The sequence below is a fragment of the Caenorhabditis elegans genome, chromosome II (assembly GCF_000002985.6).
Source record: "Caenorhabditis elegans chromosome II".
NCBI lineage: Eukaryota > Metazoa > Nematoda > Chromadorea > Rhabditida > Rhabditidae > Caenorhabditis > Caenorhabditis elegans.
In genome coordinates, this window is record NC_003280.10 from 7,564,395 (window position 1) to 7,584,032 (window position 19,638).

The 19,638-nt window shown below is 35.6% G+C and overlaps 5 protein-coding genes and 5 non-coding genes across 10 annotated transcripts; 5 read left to right on the forward strand and 5 right to left on the reverse strand.

Annotated features, from left to right (window-relative positions):
* Positions 1–623: 623 nt before the first annotated feature.
* On the reverse strand, positions 624–1,132 carry F35D2.17. The gene has a single exon (NR_051340.1). It is a non-coding gene; the product is annotated as an Unclassified non-coding RNA F35D2.17 (non-coding RNA).
* A 2,904-nt stretch (positions 1,133–4,036) lies between these two features.
* F35D2.15 lies at positions 4,037–4,252 on the forward strand. The gene has a single exon (NR_051341.1). It is a non-coding gene; the product is annotated as an Unclassified non-coding RNA F35D2.15 (non-coding RNA).
* Positions 4,253–5,180: 928 nt separating this feature from the next.
* F35D2.8 lies at positions 5,181–5,384 on the reverse strand. Its single transcript, NR_051342.1, has one exon. It is a non-coding gene; the product is annotated as an Unclassified non-coding RNA F35D2.8 (non-coding RNA).
* A 393-nt stretch (positions 5,385–5,777) lies between these two features.
* On the reverse strand, positions 5,778–5,983 carry F35D2.7. Its single transcript, NR_051343.1, has one exon. It is a non-coding gene; the product is annotated as an Unclassified non-coding RNA F35D2.7 (non-coding RNA).
* A 227-nt stretch (positions 5,984–6,210) lies between these two features.
* F35D2.3 (EGF-like domain-containing protein) lies at positions 6,211–8,050 on the forward strand. Its single transcript, NM_063187.9, has 5 exons — positions 6,211–6,332; positions 6,798–6,890; positions 6,940–7,197; positions 7,247–7,342; positions 7,441–8,050. The coding sequence occupies exons 1-5, from the start codon at positions 6,213–6,215 to the stop codon at positions 7,642–7,644; spliced, it is 771 nt and encodes a 256-aa protein (NP_495588.2). The 5' UTR covers positions 6,211–6,212; the 3' UTR covers positions 7,645–8,050.
* F35D2.11 lies at positions 6,464–6,754 on the reverse strand. The gene has a single exon (NR_051344.1). It is a non-coding gene; the product is annotated as an Unclassified non-coding RNA F35D2.11 (non-coding RNA).
* A 2,004-nt stretch (positions 8,051–10,054) lies between the features above and the next one.
* F35D2.2 (Conserved secreted protein) lies at positions 10,055–11,436 on the forward strand. The gene is made up of 5 exons (NM_063188.6): positions 10,055–10,282; positions 10,327–10,626; positions 10,672–10,775; positions 10,832–10,943; positions 10,992–11,436. Exons 1-5 carry the CDS (start codon positions 10,057–10,059, stop codon positions 11,381–11,383), a joined length of 1,134 nt encoding a protein of 377 aa, NP_495589.2. The 5' UTR covers positions 10,055–10,056; the 3' UTR covers positions 11,384–11,436.
* Positions 11,437–11,519: 83 nt separating this feature from the next.
* Positions 11,520–13,218, forward strand: F35D2.1 (Ameloblastin). Its single transcript, NM_063189.4, has 8 exons — positions 11,520–11,761; positions 11,989–12,098; positions 12,143–12,219; positions 12,262–12,377; positions 12,422–12,525; positions 12,575–12,686; positions 12,746–12,990; positions 13,033–13,218. Exons 1-8 carry the CDS (start codon positions 11,536–11,538, stop codon positions 13,186–13,188), a joined length of 1,146 nt encoding a protein of 381 aa, NP_495590.3. The 5' UTR covers positions 11,520–11,535; the 3' UTR covers positions 13,189–13,218.
* Positions 13,219–13,317: 99 nt separating this feature from the next.
* On the forward strand, positions 13,318–15,903 carry F35D2.6 (Cation-independent mannose-6-phosphate receptor). Its single transcript, NM_001267196.5, has 13 exons — positions 13,318–13,400; positions 13,635–13,744; positions 13,793–13,872; positions 13,920–14,002; positions 14,053–14,142; positions 14,191–14,300; positions 14,344–14,410; positions 14,473–14,567; positions 14,616–14,905; positions 14,958–15,065; positions 15,118–15,320; positions 15,386–15,586; positions 15,633–15,903. The coding sequence occupies exons 1-13, from the start codon at positions 13,361–13,363 to the stop codon at positions 15,848–15,850; spliced, it is 1,695 nt and encodes a 564-aa protein (NP_001254125.1). The 5' UTR covers positions 13,318–13,360; the 3' UTR covers positions 15,851–15,903.
* mks-3 (Meckelin) lies at positions 15,750–19,261 on the reverse strand. Its single transcript, NM_063190.5, has 12 exons — positions 19,114–19,261; positions 18,912–19,033; positions 18,646–18,848; positions 18,458–18,592; positions 18,196–18,410; positions 17,726–18,134; positions 17,175–17,678; positions 16,909–17,125; positions 16,693–16,867; positions 16,527–16,638; positions 16,154–16,476; positions 15,750–16,104 (listed from the first exon to the last, which is right to left on the reverse strand). The coding sequence occupies exons 1-12, from the start codon at positions 19,161–19,163 to the stop codon at positions 15,876–15,878; spliced, it is 2,694 nt and encodes an 897-aa protein (NP_495591.2). The 5' UTR covers positions 19,164–19,261; the 3' UTR covers positions 15,750–15,875.
* Between the last annotated feature and the right edge of the window lie 377 nt (positions 19,262–19,638).

Consider the following 19,638-nt stretch of genomic DNA (forward strand, 5'->3'; position numbering starts at 1 on the left):
CTTGAAAGACAATGGACTGTTCCGCGTGGTTGCCACGTCATGACCCTCAGTTTGCCGTCGAAATGCGACTAGAGTCGATGGAAAAAAGAGGCTCCTCAGATTGTTGTCGATGTCCTTCAAACGATATTCGCATCGTTTCACTGTCAGTCTAATTGTATTCACGCATTTCACAGGAATTGCCAGAAATACCATTTCCTTCAATTTTATTGTTAAATGTTACACGTTCTTGGCTTGATTATCAAGTTTTCCAGTTTACTATTATTTCAAAAAATTGATTCATGTATTAGGAAACAAATATTAGTTCAGATTGGTGAAACTTGTAAATTTAAATAGATTTCAAAAACTGTAAAAAACTATTAGATTTAAAGTATTTTTCTTTCAGAAAATGTTTCGAAACATCTTCAGTCGAAGTTGTGGAAAAATTACAAATTTGAATCTGAAGCGTGCCTATATTTTCAGTAAAATATTTAAAAAGTGAGGCTTAATGTATATTACTGGTGTGTCATATTGAAGCGATATTCAACTGCATTTAGCCTCAATTGTCAGAATACCTCGATCGTATGTTCGAATAAATGAAAACCACTCAAATCTATTATCTTATTCATCTGTTCAAAACTATAGAAACAACAAGGAGAAGAAGCAATGAAGCGAATCGTCCTCATTTTTGTACGGACTCTTCTCTGCCAACTTGTCCATCACCGCCTGACACTTTAATTGCGCGTACCGGAAAAAGCCAATCCCTTGGTTTCCAAACTCTTCTAACAAAGACAGTTGCCCCCCAATTTTCCCTTTAATGTGCAACACTCGGAGGCTTTGTGATTTACACCCCTCGTAGAAAGCAACACTTCCGCCGTTACCCCACCTATCATAACACTAAATTATTCAACACACGGGCGGTCTGCCGGATGCATCTGCTCTTCCGTGTATGCCGCTCGTATGTCCCTTCAGTTACCTACCGGCATCATTACCTCGTTTACGATCCGACGTACCGTTCGTTTTTTTGTTGTTGTTTCTCAGATGCCGACACCATAATTGAGCAGCCATTCTCCATTCCAATCTCCATGAAAGTCTTTTGTTTCTCGCCTCAAGTCTATATTTATCCTGTTATGATTACAGACTAGAGGATATGTGTTGTTTTTGCATTATATGGGTGGTTTCGCGCATTCCACAGTAGAATGGTTTCCGATTTCCAAGAAATCTTTTCTCGCAATTACCCTTGACCATTAGTGACAAAAAGTGTGACCTTTTGCAAAAGACTAGGCGCGAGCGACCCGAACAGTACAAAAAAGTCGCCAGTTGACAACACAGACACCTCGCGCGGCGAGATAGCGAACGAACACCTTCAAAAACATTTCGACATTAATTAAAACATTTGAATGTCAGCAGCAGTCAGCACCTGGCCTCATTTAGAGCCTACTTTTTGATACTATTAGATTGAGTCATCCTTGAACTATTGTCAATTGAGTTTCAAACGGTTTACGCAACACTTGGATTAGCCTTCTGGCCAATGATTGTGTAACGGAAGTCATTCCCAAGATGTTGTAAACCTGGTTATGAATCTGCCACGTCGTAATTCTTCTTAGCCGGCGTTTATGGTCAAGGGAAGCGACGGCAGCACTTTTCAAGTTTCCCATTAGTCCATTTCTTCAATGTCAACTGAAACACCCTGTAATTAATTAGGAGATCTCACGCAATCCGCCAATTTTTTTTGGTAAAAACTTGCCTTTTTTATTCCACTCACTCAAACTCACACTTAAACTTTTCACCGAGACATTGGAGGTTACTCTGGGGGAAGATAGATTTAGCATTCAACATTTCTAGAAAGTCATTCAAAAATTAATATCCCTATATATCTAAGACACCTCCTTCAAATTCAAACATGCTCAAGATGTTAAGAGTATCTCCCGCTGAGCCAGAGATTTGGTCTCATTATTTTTTTGAAGAATAGATGCTCATCTGTACGTGTTCGTTGCCGATCAGCTGTGTTAGGAAGATCTGTCTATTCAGAATACATCATTATCTTCAGAGAGAAGACCCATATGGTGTCCTCTTGTTATGGCTTTTCGTTATTCTTTTTTCTTGCCCTTTTTGCCGCTTCTCATAGTCACGGAAAAAGTGTTATGTAATCCAAAAACCACATAATTATCTCTGCAGGTGGTGACATTTAACCCACCACCACCATGAGAACGCATTGAATAAACGAACACATATGAATTTGAAAGAGCCGACATTTTGATGGATTCACTGTTACACTTTGAGGCGAGACTTGTTGCTGCCAAGTACACGTAAACAAGTTGTACAAGACGGATGCACATATCGCCTTTCGATTGATTACATTTTAATCGGAGAGCATAGCAACTCGATGACAGCTCGAGTATGCTCATCACTTTTCAAGTATTTCTCGCACTCTTTATCTAAATTTCAAAGCAAGAAGGGGGCAATTATGAGTTAAAAGTCAAGTTTTTCTATGTTTTTTTATAAATAAATCCGAAGATTTTTTTTCTCGTCTTTAGGTTTTAATAGTGACGAGAAAAATAATAATTCAAATAAAATAAAATTTCCAATATCCAACAATTCTTTGACAAATCTAAGTTGTTTCAACAGCTTTTAAATTAAAAAAAAACACCGTTAATATCATTAAAATTAAAAAAATATAACAGCTTTTAATAAAACTGTATAGGTTTCCCATTGAAAAGTATTTGCTGTATTTTCACACTTCGGTATTATAATCGGTAGTTTCTAATCAAAACAATACATATATCCCGCAAAGAGGATAATGAGGTTACAAATTGATTTATGTACTTCCCGTTATCTTCCATCATCTTCCACTGTAAGAAATTATTGTTGTCCAGACACATTGCAGCTGCTGACTGTTTGTACGTTACGCAACAACCTCCTTCTTCCTCAATTTGTCTCATTCTCCGTCAATTTTCGAATTCATTTTTCTCTTTTTTTTGTGTGTGAGAAAGAATGAAAGAATACCTGTTTGTGTGTACTTGAAAGGTAAAATATGCACACTCATAGGTACCTCAAATTTGCAATTCTATATGGGAATATGACAATGTATGAGGGACTCCGATAATGTCACACCTCCTTTTCTGTTGCTCAAAAACTATTGACTTAGATGGACGGCAATTCGCTTTGAAGTCGTTTATGGAGACAATCTTTAAGAAATATCACTACTTTGAGAGAAAGAAAGAGCTATGACTAATGAAAACAGAAGCTTGTGAATGTTGATGAGTTGTACTACTGGAGGATTTGAAGCGGAAGAGCAGCGGAGACAAGATAAATAGAAACAGATTCAAAACAAAAGATTCATAAAATAGGTTTATGTTTCACTAGATTTACTGAAACTAATGAGTTCAGTAATTATATGAACAATTGGTTTTTGCAGCAAAAAGTGTGAGTGTTTTAAAAATTAAATTACATGTTTTAACTTTAAGCTTTTCAAACTGTTTATTACAACAAATCTGAAAATTTTCAAGATCATGAAACATATTCAATGAACTCTATTTTATTGTAACTAAAATATTCATTTGAAAATTTTTTTGTTCGGATGGGAAATGTTCATCTACATTTCCAAAGATTTCACACGGCGTTTGACAAAGGGTTGCAACTTCTTGTAAAGCTTCTGCAAAATTTTGACGACATTATAATTTTGCTTAACATTATAACAACAAGCATCAACTTCCTGCCAGCTGCCTGGTAGCTTTTAATAAGATGTCAAGTTATTGCCAGAAAGTTGCCGAACGAGAAATTTCTGAAATACTTTGTTATTTGTTGTGATCATCAATTCTTCAGATAAATTGTTCTAGATTTCGCATAAAGTTGCACGTACTTTGTCAATGTTTCAAAAATCTCATTCCATTTCCTTTTTGTGCCATCCGCGCAGCTCTCCGATCTCATTATCACAACTTGTTCGTTTGCCTGCGTATCTTCTGATTCTATAATCCTTCGACACAACTGTGCCCTCAACTAATTTACAGAATTTACGAGCTTTTTTGATTATCATCACACCGTGTTCTGGTCAGTTCCCGGGTCACTCCGGACGGCTGGCGGGAAGAGAGAGAGATGGGAGAGACAGAAGAGGGAGTGAGAACTATTCCAAAGTGGGCGGGACTTGGCCCCCGGGTACCAAGATGGGGGTTTGTTTCATTTCTCTTCATTCCGAGCCGATGATTGTAGTTTTCTTTCTCATTATTACCATTTTCTTCGATATTTTGACTTCTGTTGTATCATTAATTTGATCACCAGCCGTTCGTTTTTTAATTGAACCCTGACCACCCGGTGTGTGTAAGTGAATACAAATTGTGTAAGATTGTTGCCAGACACCTCTCTCCTTTTTTCTATTCATCCATATATGTCCTCTAATTTCAGTAGTTTTTGTATTGTTCTTCCCAAAGAAGCATCGATGTTCACCGTATGGTGACAGGATGTATTGCATCTGCAGATGTTAGTATTTACACGGATTACTGTAATTGTAGGTTATGGTGGCTGGATAGGTGCGCGAAACAACTAGTCTTAAGATGCTATCTTGTTTCGCTAATTAGGATTGTGCAATTGCAATCACGGACACGCACCAGCAGTCCTCTACGCATTTTTGGTCTTTTCTCAGTGGATCAACTAGATACATTTGCATGAATTCCCGAACTTTCGCTTTGGAGAATTAGCGAGATTTGTTGAATATATTATTCTTCCTGATTCCATTCCTGTGTGGGACATGCCAATTAACAAGCGGGTCCAGTCGTTCACAATCATCCACATACGGGTCACTGGCTTCTGAGTGGCCAGCTCGATGATGGAAACAGGTAAACCGTGTTTCCGCTCCATCACCTGTTGTTTCATTTCTTACCCTTCCGTTCGTTATTGGCTTTCCCCAGATTTTTCGCGTTGAGTTTGAAATTGTTTTATAGCTCGGAAATTTAATGAGTGGGAAAACAGCGCCGATTTTTTATCTGGATCATCAATTTGCAAGTTTTACAAGAAAAATACCGTTTGAGAATATTTGAATTAGTACAAAATTATAAATTATTTCAAAACATTTCAAAAAAAAATATTTTAAACAATTTTGTAGACGCAGAAAAAATTATCGAAATTTCGTCTCCCGAAATTTCCAGATATAAAACTTGTCGCCCTTTATCGACACTACATCAAATTTTCTCAGATTTGATCAATTTTGCTACCTTTTCATCATTGTATATGGTACATTGGAACACTTTCAAAAATTTTAATTAATAAAACCTTATTTACTCATTTGTATCAACATATTCTTCTCTACCACCCCATCATTTTCATAATCCTGAGATGCACCGTATGTCACTTGGCTTGTAAACACTCTTCCTCATAGCTGTAAATCTATCACTAGCTTTACGACACCACTTCCCGAATAGGCAAAGAGCATCAGAGGTTGTAAAAGATGATGGGTGTAGTGGGGGTTATAATACCTCCCGTGGAAACGTCAGTAAAGATACGTCGATTTTTGATGAGTATATACTAGTATTTAGTCTAAATATTTGCCTAACCAATCAGTGGTTATTTTGCGTCTTTACTTTAGCACCCTCTCCTTTCGGCACTCCCCCGTTCAGACTCATCTTCTTAGCCGACCGCCTTCAACGAACCTAATCATGGTTGTCTTCTTCATTGAAATTTCCTGTACACTATTACCACTTCCCGCTCCACTATTGGGGCACCAAATTTGTTTGCACCCACTCGACCGAGCTTCCCCTAGTGTCCAGTAATTAAGCTCTTGTTGGCCCTCGCCCATCATTTTTCTTGGCCTTCATCAAAATGAAAGGAGTTTTGACTTTTTATATTCAAGTCAAGAAGCTACTCTCACTACTACTGCACATTCATAAAAACAGATTGAATTTCGCGCGCACGGCTCCCTTCGTCTCCTTCTTGAGCCACCGGACTAATTTGTACTACCGCCGTCTCACTTTCCACGCTGCCACGACGTTCTAATTGAAAGTGACCTATCAGCTTTCAAAGCAGCTTTTCCGCGTCTTCGTCCGTCGTCCGGTCTTGCCCTCAATTATGCAATACTTTCTTGTTGTAAAACTGCCTTCCGAAATCGCTTCTTCTTCTTCTACCCTTTAGTTCCTCTCATCTACTTCTTAAGCACTTGTGTGTGAAACATCAACATAAACACATCGGAACACTCTTCTCATTTCAATTGTTTATAAACACATGGCTAATGGCGGCTTCTTACAGAAATGCTCTTCCGTTCCTTCATCATTGGTTTTGTGCTTCTCAGCGCCATAGCTGCCAACTCACTCATCAATCCTTCAAATCTAACAGACGACTATTGCAAAAACGGAGGTTCAATAGTTAATGTGAGTAGACAACTTTCTGACCATCAATTCAATTGGGTCACGCATTTACATTACCTGACCCGGGGGCCTTAATTTGAAAAAATGACAGTTCATGCTTCGCTACCCCAATTTTCTTCTCTTCCTTCATTTTTACCACTTTTTTAATGCACATATGGTGGCATTTGAGGGCGGTCAGAAGGCTAATTCCGTGTGACGGACCGCCCGGATTACATGAAGACGAGAGAGAAACATGCTACAATTGGGTGGCCAGAGGACTCTTCTCGGTCATGTCGTCGGTGCACAAGGAGCCACTCAAAAAAACGGATTAGTGGGTCGAGTTGCGCGGCATGGGGTATTTGGTACGGTTCTGTGGGAAACCGAAAAATGTACAATTTAAAAATTATATGATATATATATATAGAACATTAAAAATGGCAAAATATCGCTAAAAACACAAGACAATGGATATTTAGAAATACATTTCAGGGAAAATGTGAATGCACTCTTCGATATGAGGGACCACAGTGTGAAAGAGAAAGATGTTTGAATGGTGGACGTAGGCATTCCGCCAAAGGAACGGTAAGTGTATTTGGTGACGTGGCAATACTTGAGAGTAACTAATTTTCAGGTACGCTGTCATTGTCCATATGGACTATCTGGGGACAGATGTGAAAAAGTTACGTACTGTGAACCCGGAAAAGGAAAATTGGTTGAAGGAAAATGTGAATGCTTCGAGAGATGGACAGGACTTTTCTGTAATATGAGAACATGCTTCAACGGTATTCCAACTGGTGGACTCGATGGATTCTGTCTTTGTGATGTTGGATATACTGGACCATTCTGTGATGCTCCACTCATTTGCGAAAACGGCGGTTCTGTAACACAGGTAACAACGGTTTGAATTAGAAAAATCTAATAATTCATAAAATTTAAAGGAGAATGAATGTGCTTGCACTGCCGGATACACTGGAGATCATTGTGAACAGTGTGCAATCGGGTATATCAAGGAGGCACAGTATTGTGTGCCAGAGGTCAGTCGAAAGGTGGTGTGATTGTTTTCCTTTTGTTGCATGTTAATATTTCCCCTGTAGCAATTGTGTTCAGTTCGATGAATGAAAATATATTCCAGGTATCGGAATCTTCACTTCTTGCTCACACAGCTTCCCTTGGAAACCGTCCATTCGCTTGGCCAATTATATTAATGGGATGTGCGGCTGCAATTGCTCTTGTCGTTCTTGCTCTCACCGTCATCTTTGCCGTTCGAAAATGGAGCAGCAAACCATCTCGAGTCAATTCAGTTCAAGGGGATCCAGAGAATGGAACTGATGTCTGAAAACATAAAAGTTTAACATTTTTAGCCCACAATTCTCCGGTCTCACAAAGTCCTCTAATGTCTATTCTGGTCTGAACCAACATCTTAGTTCTTTAGCAACATTTCTTTCTTACTTTCTAACTTTAAGCGTATTTTTAACCTATGTACATATCCCAATTAATCAATGCATTTATTTTGTTCATCAACAATTAACCTCATCCTCTTCTCAATTTCTTCCTCTTCACTTTCTACTGGTAACTTCTTCACTCTCAACGAGTGTTTTCTCTGCCAATTCTTCTTTCATTCGTATTTATGTTTTCGCATCCTTTTCATAAATAGGCACTTATTTCATTGTAGTAACTTATAAATTTATTCATGAATCATTGCGCATGCATAGCGCCAATAAACATTCAAATACTTTTCAAAACAATCTGAAGTGCTCTTCAAAGTTTTGCAACGTTTTTCCTTATTGCATCGTTAGGGTTGAATGAGAAAAGCGAGCAAGACTTTGGAACCTATTACGAAGTTTTCAAACAATCGGGGTATTTTTCTCATAACCTACTTGATATTATTATTTTTCATGAGAAATCCAATAAAATAAAACTATAAGGAAAGAGGTTAACTTACAAAGATTCATATTCAATATCTGGTAAAGACAATGCATAATTATTGTTTTATAAAACGTTTATAAAATTTGTTTTCTACAATTTGATAGCTAGATTATATCACAAATTATTTTCATTAAAATATTGCCTGCTACATAGCAAAAAGTGAAAACCAAGTCTTGGTGGCCCACATAAACTCCTAAACTAGCTAAATTGCGTGTCTTCAAACCGTCGTATCTTGAGAAATAGACGTCTAGAAAACAAATGTTCAATTAACAAAATGATCAGAAATATTTTTTCTTTCTATTGCATTATTTTTCATGGCAAACTATCAATTATTTGTTAAGTTACACACAGTAAAAGACATTTTCCCAAAATTCATCAAAATTTTTGGGAACTGTTCTGCGGTACCAGTCATAACTCAATATTCATTGATTTTCAAAAATAAAATCTTGTTGAATAGTAACTGGCAAATATTTTGCTACATTTTGTCAGTTTAAAATTTTTGAAAATTTTCATGTTAAGCCAAGTTACAGGCCGTTTTTTGAAAAAATCCATTTTTGCCCATAAAACTCTTCATATCCAACGTATCGACTTGAAATTTTGAAAAATGATCACTTTTTTGAGGTCTCTACAATGTCCTAAAAAATCTTTCAAAAAATCCTGCACATCTCCAAAATCGTCCTCCGCTCCGAAAAACGAAAGTGGATGTTTGCCTTTCGGAAAATGACCAAAAAATAAAATTGGGGTATTTGGGTCAAAAAATATGTTTTCAGAATGCTGAGAGCACGTTATTTATGAATATCATGTTCATTTTTGATGATTTCTTCTTTGAAGATACCTGAAATTAAAGAATGAACCTATTTTCATTCTCACGTGACACTTTTTAAACGACAGAGAATTCGTTCAGTTTTTAAATTGATTTTAAGCAAATGAAAAAGTGTCACGCGAGAATGAAATCAGGTTCAATTTTCAATTTCAGGTCGTTTAAAACGAAAATTCATCCAAAATGATCATGATATTCGTAAATAACGTGTTCTCAGCTTTCTAAAAACATATTTTCCGACCCAAATATCCCAATTTCATTTTTTGGTCATTTTCCGAAAGCAAACATCCACTTTCGTTTTTCGGACCGGAGGACGATTTTGGAGATGTGCAGGATTTTTGAAATATTTTTTAGGACATTGTAGAGACCTCAAAATAGTGATCATTTTTCAAAATTTCAAGTCGATACGTTGGATATGAAGAGTTTTATGGGCAAAAATGGATTTTTTCAAAAAACGGCCTGTAACTTGGCTTAACATGAAAATTTTCAAAAATTTTAAACTGACAAAATGTAGCAAAATATTTGCCAGTTACTATTCAACAAGATTTTATTTTTGAAAATCAATGAATATTGAGTTATGACTGGTACCGCAGAACAGTTCCCAAAAATTTTGATGAATTTTGGGAAAATGTCTTTTACTGTGTGTAACTTAACAAATAATTGATAGTTTGCCATGAAAAATAATGCAATAGAAAGAAAAAATATTTCTGATCATTTTGTTAATTGAACATTTGTTTTCTAGACGTCTATTTCTCAAGATACGACGGTTTGAAGACACGCAATTTAGCTAGTTTAGGAGTTTATGTGGGCCAGCAAGCCGTCGCTTGCACCTTTTAGTAGCAAAGATATATTATTTTAGTCTTAAGATTTTGACAGTATTTATTATTTGTTACGTATTGAAAGATCAAAGCTTATCGACAAGTCAATCCGGCTTTTTGTCACTTCTTATCAACCTAGCCTTCCCTCTACCTTGTCTCGGTTCAGTCTCGTTTTCTTTTTCTCATGATCTTGAGATTTTCCATTTTCCTCCTTTCCGTTTCTACATGCCTAATTTTTGCTGGACGTATTGATTTACAAAATCGTGGAGGAGATGATTCTGAGGAAGATGAGATCGATGAGCAGTTCACTGACAAAAAATCAAAATCCATGTATGAGTTTCTTTATAAACGATTGAATCAAGAAGTTGTGCCGAAGAAAAGGTTAACGCCGGCAGTCTATACAATTCCTGGTAAACCGATTTATCCAGGAAAAATAATAAAATTTTAATTGCAGGTCCACAAGAACCACTTCCTGGTAGATCCCACTCTGGAGACTATTGGCCAGTATTTCCATTTCAAAATCAATATTCTGGAGGTCTTGATTTGGATCCTTCGATTTCTCGTCATATTGGAGGAGATTTAAATATTGCCGTACCATCTTGGGGAGTTCTAGATATTTATGGCCGTTTCTTTAATAGAATTCACGATACAACTTCTAAATTCGGCTATGTAAATCATCCAGTGAATATGATGGACTTAGAGAAGGAAGACTTTGTGACACTCATGAGTGATCCAGCAGTACAAGCAAATAGAAGTAATCTCAGAAAACCAGAAATCAAAGACAAACATAATTTTTCAGATGCCCATCCAACACTTCCACTTGGAAAGTTTGCAAAAACATATGTTCCACTCAATTGTAAGCCTCCATTATGCAATCCATATCAAATGAACTTCGGACTTGGTGTATGTTTTGAATATTTAATTTTTGACGAGCAATATACATTGTTTTGAAATTTCAGGTTGAGCATGATTGGGGAGGCTCTGATGGAGTTGAAGGAGATATTGATGTTCCAATTCCCATTTCTAAAGGAATGGCTTACAGAATGCCATTCTCTGGAAAAGTTTACTACAGTAAGATTTGGTATTAGAAACTATTCATAAAAGTAATTTTAACTTCAGATCGTGAAAATGTCACAGTTACATATGGTCAAAATCTGGGTCCTATCGAGCCATATTCCAGTTTGTTCGATTATCAAAAACACAGAGATCCTGCATTGCGTATCCCTAGAAGGTGGACAAGAAGTGTTCAAGAACCGGTTGAAATACAAAAGCCGATGATGAGAATGAGAAATATGGTTGTACCAGGAATGGCATATATGCCTTATATGAATTCAGTTTCTCTATACCCATATATTTCGAAAATGCCTGAGCAATGGCTTCAGCCTGATCCATATTATTCAACAAAGGATATTTACCAACAAATATTTTTATCTCAACAACTGTACGGTGGTTCAGTCAAAAGACGACGGAAGTATAGAATTATTCCTAATTATCATTTTGTGTATTTTTAATGAATTTGAATCGACTTTCTAATAATTGAAACCTAATAAATGAACGGATGAACTCCTTGATCTTCGTGTGAAAATCCTGCTTATCAATTGTTTCTTGTTTTTGAAACACTCTCGTCTTTCTTACAAATCCTTTCTCAGTTTCCATTTCATCCATGCGATCCATTCACCAGGTACTTTTTCTTCTGATATTACTGGCTTATGTCGATTCGAAGGCTAAGTTAGATCTCCAGGATCAAGGAGACATTGAAGAAGAAGAAGACGATGTTGATGAAGATGATGGACCAAATGGAAAAGATGTTTATTCATTTCTTGCAAGTAGAATGCATCAAGATCTGGGATTGAAGAAACAAAAGAAAGCGCACATTTATAAAATCCCTGGTTAGTTTTTTAAAGATGCTGTTGCATCCATTTGTTTTATTCAAAATGGGCTCAAAAATGAATTATCGAAACTTCTGGATAATTAAAAAAAAATACTTTAAAAACGGGTGAGGATTTTTTCATTAAGCACTTTGCTGCAAAGACCTCTTCCCATTATTTTCTTAAAACGTTGATTTTTTGACCCCTTTTCTCTTCTGTTCGGATACAGATCGATTTCCAATTTTCAGGACCACAGGAGCCCCTTCCTGGAAGATCTCATGATGGAGATTATTGGCCAGTATTTCCATTTGCAAATCAATTTTCTGGTGGAGTAGATCTTGACCCAGCTATTTCCAGAGTCTGTGATATCATAATTTTTTATTTTTCGGTAATTTTTTTCAGCACATTGGAGGGGACATGAACTTTGCAGTACCTTCTTGGGGAATGCTAGATCTCTATGGCCGCATGTATTATGCTAGGTAATTCTTTAACATCATTTGGTGTGAAATATGTGTTTTTAGAACTCAAGATACTACAACCAAATTTGGATATCTCAATCATCCAGTTAATATGCTTGATTTGGAAAAAGAAGATTTTGTGAAATTAATGAGCGATCCAGCTGTTCAAGCAAATAGAAGTTTGTAGGTTTAAAAGTTCCCCGAAAACTTTTTTTATTTTTAGGAGCACATCCGACACTTCCTATGGGTCAATTCGGCAAGCAATTCATGCCAATGTCATGTAAACCACCTCTATGTAACCCATACCATATGAACCTGATGATGGGGGTAACGTTTTTGAAAACATTTAAAAAGTGAAAATGAAATAAATTTGTAGGTTGAACATATGTGGGGAGGACCTGATGGTGCAGAAGGAGAAATTGACGTGGCTATTCCAATGTCTAAGGGAGTTGCTTATAGATTTCCATTCTCTGGAAACTTGTACTTTAGTGAGTTGATTTGTTTATTGCCGAGTTCCAAGTACTCAAGAAGAATTAAATTTTTTCAGCTCGAGACAATGTCACAGTTCACTATGGGCATAATTTGTCACCTATTGATCCATTTGGCAGTTTATTTGATTATCAAAAGAACAGAGATCCAGTTCTTAAAAATTTGATTCCGAGAAGATGGCCGAGAAGCATTCAGGAGCCAACAGAAGCTCCAGTTCATCGACACATGGGTGCAGTGTATCCACCTTCTCAACAAATGTATGATCTTCCATATCAGATGGCAATGTTGCCGATCTTAAGTACAGTAAGTCTAACGATTTTTTTTTTAACTTTCATCATTTTTAAGCCCCCATTCTATAGCCACGTAGTTCAAAAAAACTATCGACCAATGATACCACTTCGAAGATCTCCACCAAGAAGAAAACGACATTTTGCATATAATCCAGGAAACATGTATCCGAACTACTATCCTTACCCTACTTTTTTAAAATTTAATAACTGAAAATAATAATTCTAATAAAATGTAATAACCAGAGTGACCAAACTCTTCAAATGAACACATCCTCAAAGTTTTCGGAGCAGGAAGTGGGCTGAAGTGGATCACGTATTTAGTGTCATAATACAAATATCGTAAGGTCATTAAAAGAATTTGGAAAGTCATTCGTATTGAAATCATGTGGGTCATCGTTGCTATTCTGTTTTCTATTGAAAATTGTGAGTTTTTTTAGAAGTCAACCAACAATTTGTTTATCTGCGATTTTTAAATTTAAATACGTTTTAATTATTTTTATTTAAACAGTAGGAGTTTGAACAGTGCTTAAGTTTTCTCAAAATACAATTTTTTTTTTGGAAATTTAGCAATGTTTTGAATGAGTTTTTTTTACTGTTTAACTGTAATATTTGGCCAACTTGGACTATTATGAATGAAAACCAATTTATTATTTTTAGTCTGTTTATCTTGTCGAATAGAAAGTTCACTTCATGGAGTATACAAAAGACAATCAACCAATTTGATGCCTGTTGAAGTTATTGGAAGACAAAATGTTGTTTATGAGGAGGTATCAGTTTGAACTTTAAAAACTATTATTGTCAATTTCTAATTATAGATTACTCTGACAGCTACATCAATAAGTAACTATGGAGATTGTTATACTAAACATGGACCATCATATATTATGGGATTGAAGTTCGAGATCGTGAAACTAGCCATTTTTAATTTCAAAAGTTTTACAGAAGAATGGGTCGCCCGATCTGTTTCCGATGTCTTACTCCAATTTTACTGTCTCAAAATGTTCTTCAGTTGGCACATCAATATGGTTAATTTCTTTTTTTTTCCATGAGACTTAAAAGTTTGTTCAAATTCCAGAAGAAAACTGCTATGAAACCGAAAAAGAAGCGAAAATGACATGCTTCGACTCGGCTCTTGTAACTATTTCAGATGGAAATTTATTGTTCCGTGAGTTGATATTTTTCCTTTTCTTTTTAATTTTAACTAAAATTCTAGGAACTTCTGATGAGCAAGCAGCAAGTTGTAGTCCGATTGATGGAAGATTTGATGTATCTTACCGTATGAATGATGCTGCTCTCAGTTGTGAATCTGGTGAAGGATCTACAGTAAGGGTGATGAACTGAATGTTTGATGTCTAATCTTCTTCAGGCAAACACTTGTGATTCGTCTTCAAAAATTCAAATTGATTTCAAAAACTGCTCATTTCCGGATTTTCGTAAGTGAAAAAACTTGATTCTTTAAATTTTGATTTCAATAATTTATTTCAATAATTTCAAGAAATGTCTCTTCGATGTATTGGATCCTGGAGAGACAAAAAAAATCAACAGTATTTTATAGTGCAAAACGAGGAAAATGAAGAATATCGCTGCGGGGTATAGTAATATTCTAGGAGTTGTAAAATGAACACTAACGAATTTCAGATTGTTATAGAAGACACCAATGTCAAAAAACTATACTTTGCGAATGGTTCATCATGTTCATCATTATCCATGAAAACTGCATTCGATAGTTATTATTTCCATTCAGGAGCAGTTGCAAAACCGTTTGCTCCGTGTGCATTTCCCGTTTGGATGCAGGGAGAATTTGATTCAATGAGAGTTTCCTCTCATGAATTACAATACTTACAACATCATGTTGGTGCAGTTCCTCTTATTTCGCATTGTGTTCAAACTTTTGAGGATCGAGTAATGGTCTTCTCCGAAACGAAATGGTGAGTATCAAATGGTCATTATTTCAAATTACCAATAAAATTAAAAATTCAGTGGAGAACCCCTAGGATATCATTGTCTTTTGTTTAATGCAAGAAGTCAAAATTTAATTGAATTCAAGACAAGTGTACCCACCGATCGATCAAATACCAGCATTTGCACGTAAGCCTCCTGAGTGTTTTGTAGGATCTAATTATCAAGAAAAATATTTCAGAAACAATACTCAATGGGAAAGTGTTCCATGGTTCTCTTCAGTTGTTTTAAACACTTCACCATATCCATGTGGTATATTTGGAATTTTTTCAACTCCTAAAACATTAGATCAAGATTATTGTTACGACGTTGTATTTGATTGCACCGATTCTTCAAAAATGGATATTTTGGCATACCACTGCAGTGATGGAGTTATTTTTGATTGTAAGTTACCTCAATTGATCTTTTTTTCGAAATCCCAAGATAATTTATACATAAATGTAATTTAGCTCGTTCATATACTTGTCTTGCTTCTTGGAAACATGATGACCGTCTTTTGATATATTCAAATCGTGGTAGTGATGAGAAAGAATGCTTTGTTACACATTTTCATGAAGGCAAATTATTTATGGCTGCTACAGGAGATCAGTGCGAACGAAACATTGATTTTGCCAAAAACCAAGATTTAATTATGGTTTTGGAGGAGAAACGTAAGAGTTATTTTGATTTTTTTTGATTTTCCATTCAGAACTTCAGAAACTTGCCGAAATCACACATTCAAGTCAAGAAAGCCAACAACTCCCATAAAGCTTCACGCATCTCCTATACTTGAATTAAACACAACTTCTACTCCAGAAGAACAAACTACAACAATAGACATATCAGTTTTATCAGATGAATTCTGGTTTTCTTCAGCATTCAGAACAAATCAAGTAACATCGCTAATAATTATTTTCTTATTTTTAATTCAATAGACAATCGTAAAAAAATGAATTAATATTAAACAAGAAATCGTTGATCTACTAAACTCGTCTTAATCAAATGATTCGTTGACAAGTAACCGAAAATCAAACGGATCAAGTGAGAAATAACATACACAACAAAACCAGCAAGATATAAAGATCCAGACCATAAATAGAAGACTGTAACTGTTAAACATTCAAATGAAGTCCAAGCCCACTCATTTCCATAGACAAAACATCGGGAGTATGCAATCTCCACAGGATCCCTTAAATTAATTATTGGTTTGAATAATAATTTGAGTTATATGTATCTACCTTGTGAATGTGCCTGTAATTGATGAATCACTCATTTCCATATCTAAAACTGATTCCAAGACTGGTCGATCCCGAACAACATATTCGATATCTGTTATTGAATGATCTACAAATTTCTTTAAAAATGAGTTCATTTGGGAATGAGCATCGACTGTTGCATTCATTTTTGCCGTGATCGCTTCATGTCCAACTACACCAGATGTAGTTTGTTTGGAGACCGCAAAAATTTCGTCATATTTCGAACGAAACAAATTCGGTAGATTTACCGTGAAAGTCTGAAGCTCTGATCCTGGTTCAAGTCCTCGGAATCCGCATAAATTATTCTGAAAATATATGACCTCAGTTTTCGTAAAACAAATCACCGCCAACTAACCCGCTCGCGTTGTAAGAATTCATTCATCTCACTCATTCCAGCATCACCCTTTCCATGAACAGAACGACCATGAATATAGTATCCATACAGAGAATGGGTCAGAGAAAGGACACTGAAATTGATTTAAGCCGTGAAGAATTTTTTTTTGTAGGTTTAAGCATTTTACCTTATGTTTGACAAAGAGCAAAGATCAACAAAATTATGAAATGGGTCGGTCACGATTCGTTCAACGATCAAAACTCGGACAAGAACTTGCAGCAATGCCAATGAGAGATAGACAAAAATTGTAACCGCTAATGAGCTGGCAAGAGTGCTCAGAGTTGTTGAAGAGTCGAAGGCATCTAGAAATAAGCTTATTTCAAGTATTCAGTGCTCACCATACCTCTCTCAAACTCTGGTTCAACCAAAGCATAGTTCTTGACTTGAAAGTATTCCATTAGAAGAATCATTGTGATCACTTGAAGTGCCAAAGACGTTTTTCTATATTGCTGAAGTTCATTCCATTCATTCGCAATCAAATATGTTCTCCAAACTACAACTGGTTCAGCTTCTGTTGATTTGTGAAGATCTCTTGATAATGGCATTCCGTGTTCATCAGTCTGAAAAATCCAAATTCATCGAGGTTCCTCATGTATTGGCCAAACATGCCTGTCTAAGTTTTTGCCTTTCCCAGTCAATGAAGAAAGTTTCTTGAAACACAAGAGCACCCATTGTGAACAGCAGTCCAAAAAATTTTAAAACGAGGGAAGCGATGAAATAATGAAATAAGAATTTTTCCTGATCATAACTGAGCATATTGTACAAAACATAAGTCTGACTTTTGTACGCAAATGTTGTCCAACAAGCAATAAATCCGAATAAAACGAAAAATACATCTCCAAGAATCGAAACTTCACAAACAAAAAAGTAGAGAATAGAAGAAGCATCAACTGCAGAAGGTTTTCCTTGTCTTCTTCCCCAACTATATGAGCACAGAGCTGACCAGAACAATGACATTGGAATGATTATTGAAAGAGCTATTATCAACTTTTGATCATATCCAGATGAATCTTTATGATATATTATTTCCAAACTATTCTCAAATATTTCATCTGTTGAATCATCATATTCAATTGTTAAATACGGTGGATTTATGTATCCATCTCTTTCTTTCTAAAATTTGATATTCGTTTAAAAAAAAAGGGAAGATTTAAAATAACCTGTAGAACTACATTAATTCCAATTTTTGCCGCAAATCTCATAAGTTTTGATGAATTGTCAAACTTCATCGAATAGTCATCAAACAAATAGAATCTTCGAGTGAGCACCCAACGATTCCGATCTTTATTTGCAAAGTTTAAAAGTTGTCCATTGACTCGTACTGCACTATTGAGAATGTGTACAGGATAGAGCTTAGAATGTCCCTGTTCATCGGAAAACTTCAAGTACACTTCAAATAATTTTCTCTCAAGACGTGGATCTGTGAATGTTGCCTTTCTTATTTTGCATTCTTTTTGATAACGTCTTCCGAATAAAAATGGAGCAAATGGGTTCAGAGAGTCATCACAAAAATGAAGAAATATGTCTTCCGAAGTGAAAAATCCATCAAATGTTCCATTTACATCATACCTAAAATCCGTCAAATCTTTGGAAAATTTAATTCATGAATTTAGGCTCAAGTGAAACAAACCTTGCAAAGAAAAGTTCGAAGGAAGAATCTGGACGAAACAAATATTGATGGTCAATTACATTTTCATTTTCCAATTCAGAATCATCAGTGGTTGCAAGTGCATCCAATGTATTTTGCCATGGATTGAATAATCTTTTAATATTTTCCAAAAGTCCACACGCATTCAGTGAAGACCCTGATTCAAAATTTTGCAGTACACACATGTTGACCATTGCCTGAATATAAAACTATTTTCTATATTTACTAATTTTCAAAATGAAACCTCGCAACTTTGAATATTCCTTTCCGAACACAATTTTGCATCCGTAGACAAGTGATTTTCAATGTAGATAGATTTCATTTCGACCCCGTTTTGCAGTTTGATTCGTGTATAAACTTGATCGGAATTAGTAGAATTCTGAAAAAGATTAGTATTCCAAAAAGAAAACACTAAAATGTGAATGAACAAACCATTTCGGAACACGACGTTTCACATTTCGTGCAATATCCGTTGTCATTTCTGTAAAAGCCAGAAGCACAGTTTCCACAGAATGCATCATTTGTTAAAAGATTTCCAGAAGCGTCTCGAAAAATGAGAGTGCTTTGTGAAGGGCAATGGCATGTTCCATTATTACAGTTTAAGCATCCAGTTTGGTCCGGCGAGGATAGTGTTCCTGTAAAAGTTAGAGTTAAATATTTAAATAAATATTCAAAATTCAACTTTTCATGAAACATACCTTCTGGGCATTCTTCACAAGTTGGAACAAAACCATTTCTAAAAATTTCAATTTGGTTTTTTGAGCACTTACAAGACATCATGTCATCTGATGGAATAGTTGTATTCGGGCAAATTTCGCATCTGTAAACTTGGTCATTTTATTAAAGTAATACGTAGTTCAATAAAAATGTAAACGGCATAATTTCCATTAACAAACAAACCTTAATTCAATCCTGTTAAAATATTGAAGCCTCGTACAATTTTCAGGCATAGTGAATGCAATGTTTCGTGAACGAAACTGAGCATTTGAAAATGCTGATATTGAAATTAAAGTAAATATATTTTTTAAATTCATCTAGTAACTGAAAAAGCAAGGGTTTGGTCAATTTGTGCAGCAGGAATGAGAAACGAACCACGTTGTCATGGTGATGTTGTGCGGCAGGAGACCCAAAGGGAGGAGAGAGCATACAAATGGTGTCACAAGGAGACGGAGGATATTCCATTTTTAATTTCTGAACGAATAAATAAGTTGGACATTTAAATAATTCTAATTTAAATAAACTTTTAGCCAATGGTGAAAAAGGAATTAGAAAACTACCCAAACTCGCGAAATTGCGTAATTTCAAACCGGCGTATCTTGAAAAATACACTTCTACGAAACAAATGTTCAACTAACAAAATGATCAGAAATATTTTTTCTTTCTATTGCATTGCATTTTTTTTCCAAAATACAAGTTGATTGTTGG

Bases quoted from the DNA above. Each gene is read 5' to 3' on its own strand.
- F35D2.6 (NM_001267196.5), top strand. From the start codon at position 13,361: ATGTGGGTCATCGTTGCTATTCTGTTTTCTATTGAAAATT. The intron at 14,143-14,190 runs GTGAGTTGATAT...CTAAAATTCTAG, and splicing joins AGATGGAAATTTATTGTTCC to GAACTTCTGATGAGCAAGCA. The intron at 15,321-15,385 runs GTAAGTTACCTC...AATGTAATTTAG, and splicing joins TGATGGAGTTATTTTTGATT to CTCGTTCATATACTTGTCTT.
- mks-3 (NM_063190.5), bottom strand. From the start codon at position 19,163: ATGCCTGAAAATTGTACGAGGCTTCAATATTTTAACAGGATTGAATTA. The intron at 18,135-18,195 runs GTTTGTTTCACT...GACGGATTTTAG, and splicing joins TTCGAACTTTTCTTTGCAAG to GTATGATGTAAATGGAACAT. The intron at 17,126-17,174 runs GCATGTTTGGCC...TGGATTTTTCAG, and splicing joins AAAGGCAAAAACTTAGACAG to ACTGATGAACACGGAATGCC.
- F35D2.3 (NM_063187.9), top strand. From the start codon at position 6,213: ATGCTCTTCCGTTCCTTCATCATTGGTTTTGTGCTTCTCAGCGCCATA. The intron at 7,198-7,246 runs GTAACAACGGTT...TAAAATTTAAAG, and splicing joins ACGGCGGTTCTGTAACACAG to GAGAATGAATGTGCTTGCAC. The intron at 7,343-7,440 runs GTCAGTCGAAAG...AATATATTCCAG, and splicing joins CACAGTATTGTGTGCCAGAG to GTATCGGAATCTTCACTTCT.
- F35D2.2 (NM_063188.6), top strand. From the start codon at position 10,057: ATGATCTTGAGATTTTCCATTTTCCTCCTTTCCGTTTCTACATGCCTA. The intron at 10,283-10,326 runs GTAAACCGATTT...TTTTAATTGCAG, and splicing joins GGCAGTCTATACAATTCCTG to GTCCACAAGAACCACTTCCT. The intron at 10,627-10,671 runs GTAATCTCAGAA...ATAATTTTTCAG, and splicing joins AGCAGTACAAGCAAATAGAA to ATGCCCATCCAACACTTCCA.
- F35D2.1 (NM_063189.4), top strand. From the start codon at position 11,536: ATGCGATCCATTCACCAGGTACTTTTTCTTCTGATATTACTGGCTTAT. The intron at 12,099-12,142 runs GTCTGTGATATC...AATTTTTTTCAG, and splicing joins TTGACCCAGCTATTTCCAGA to CACATTGGAGGGGACATGAA. The intron at 12,991-13,032 runs GTAAGTCTAACG...ATCATTTTTAAG, and splicing joins TGTTGCCGATCTTAAGTACA to CCCCCATTCTATAGCCACGT.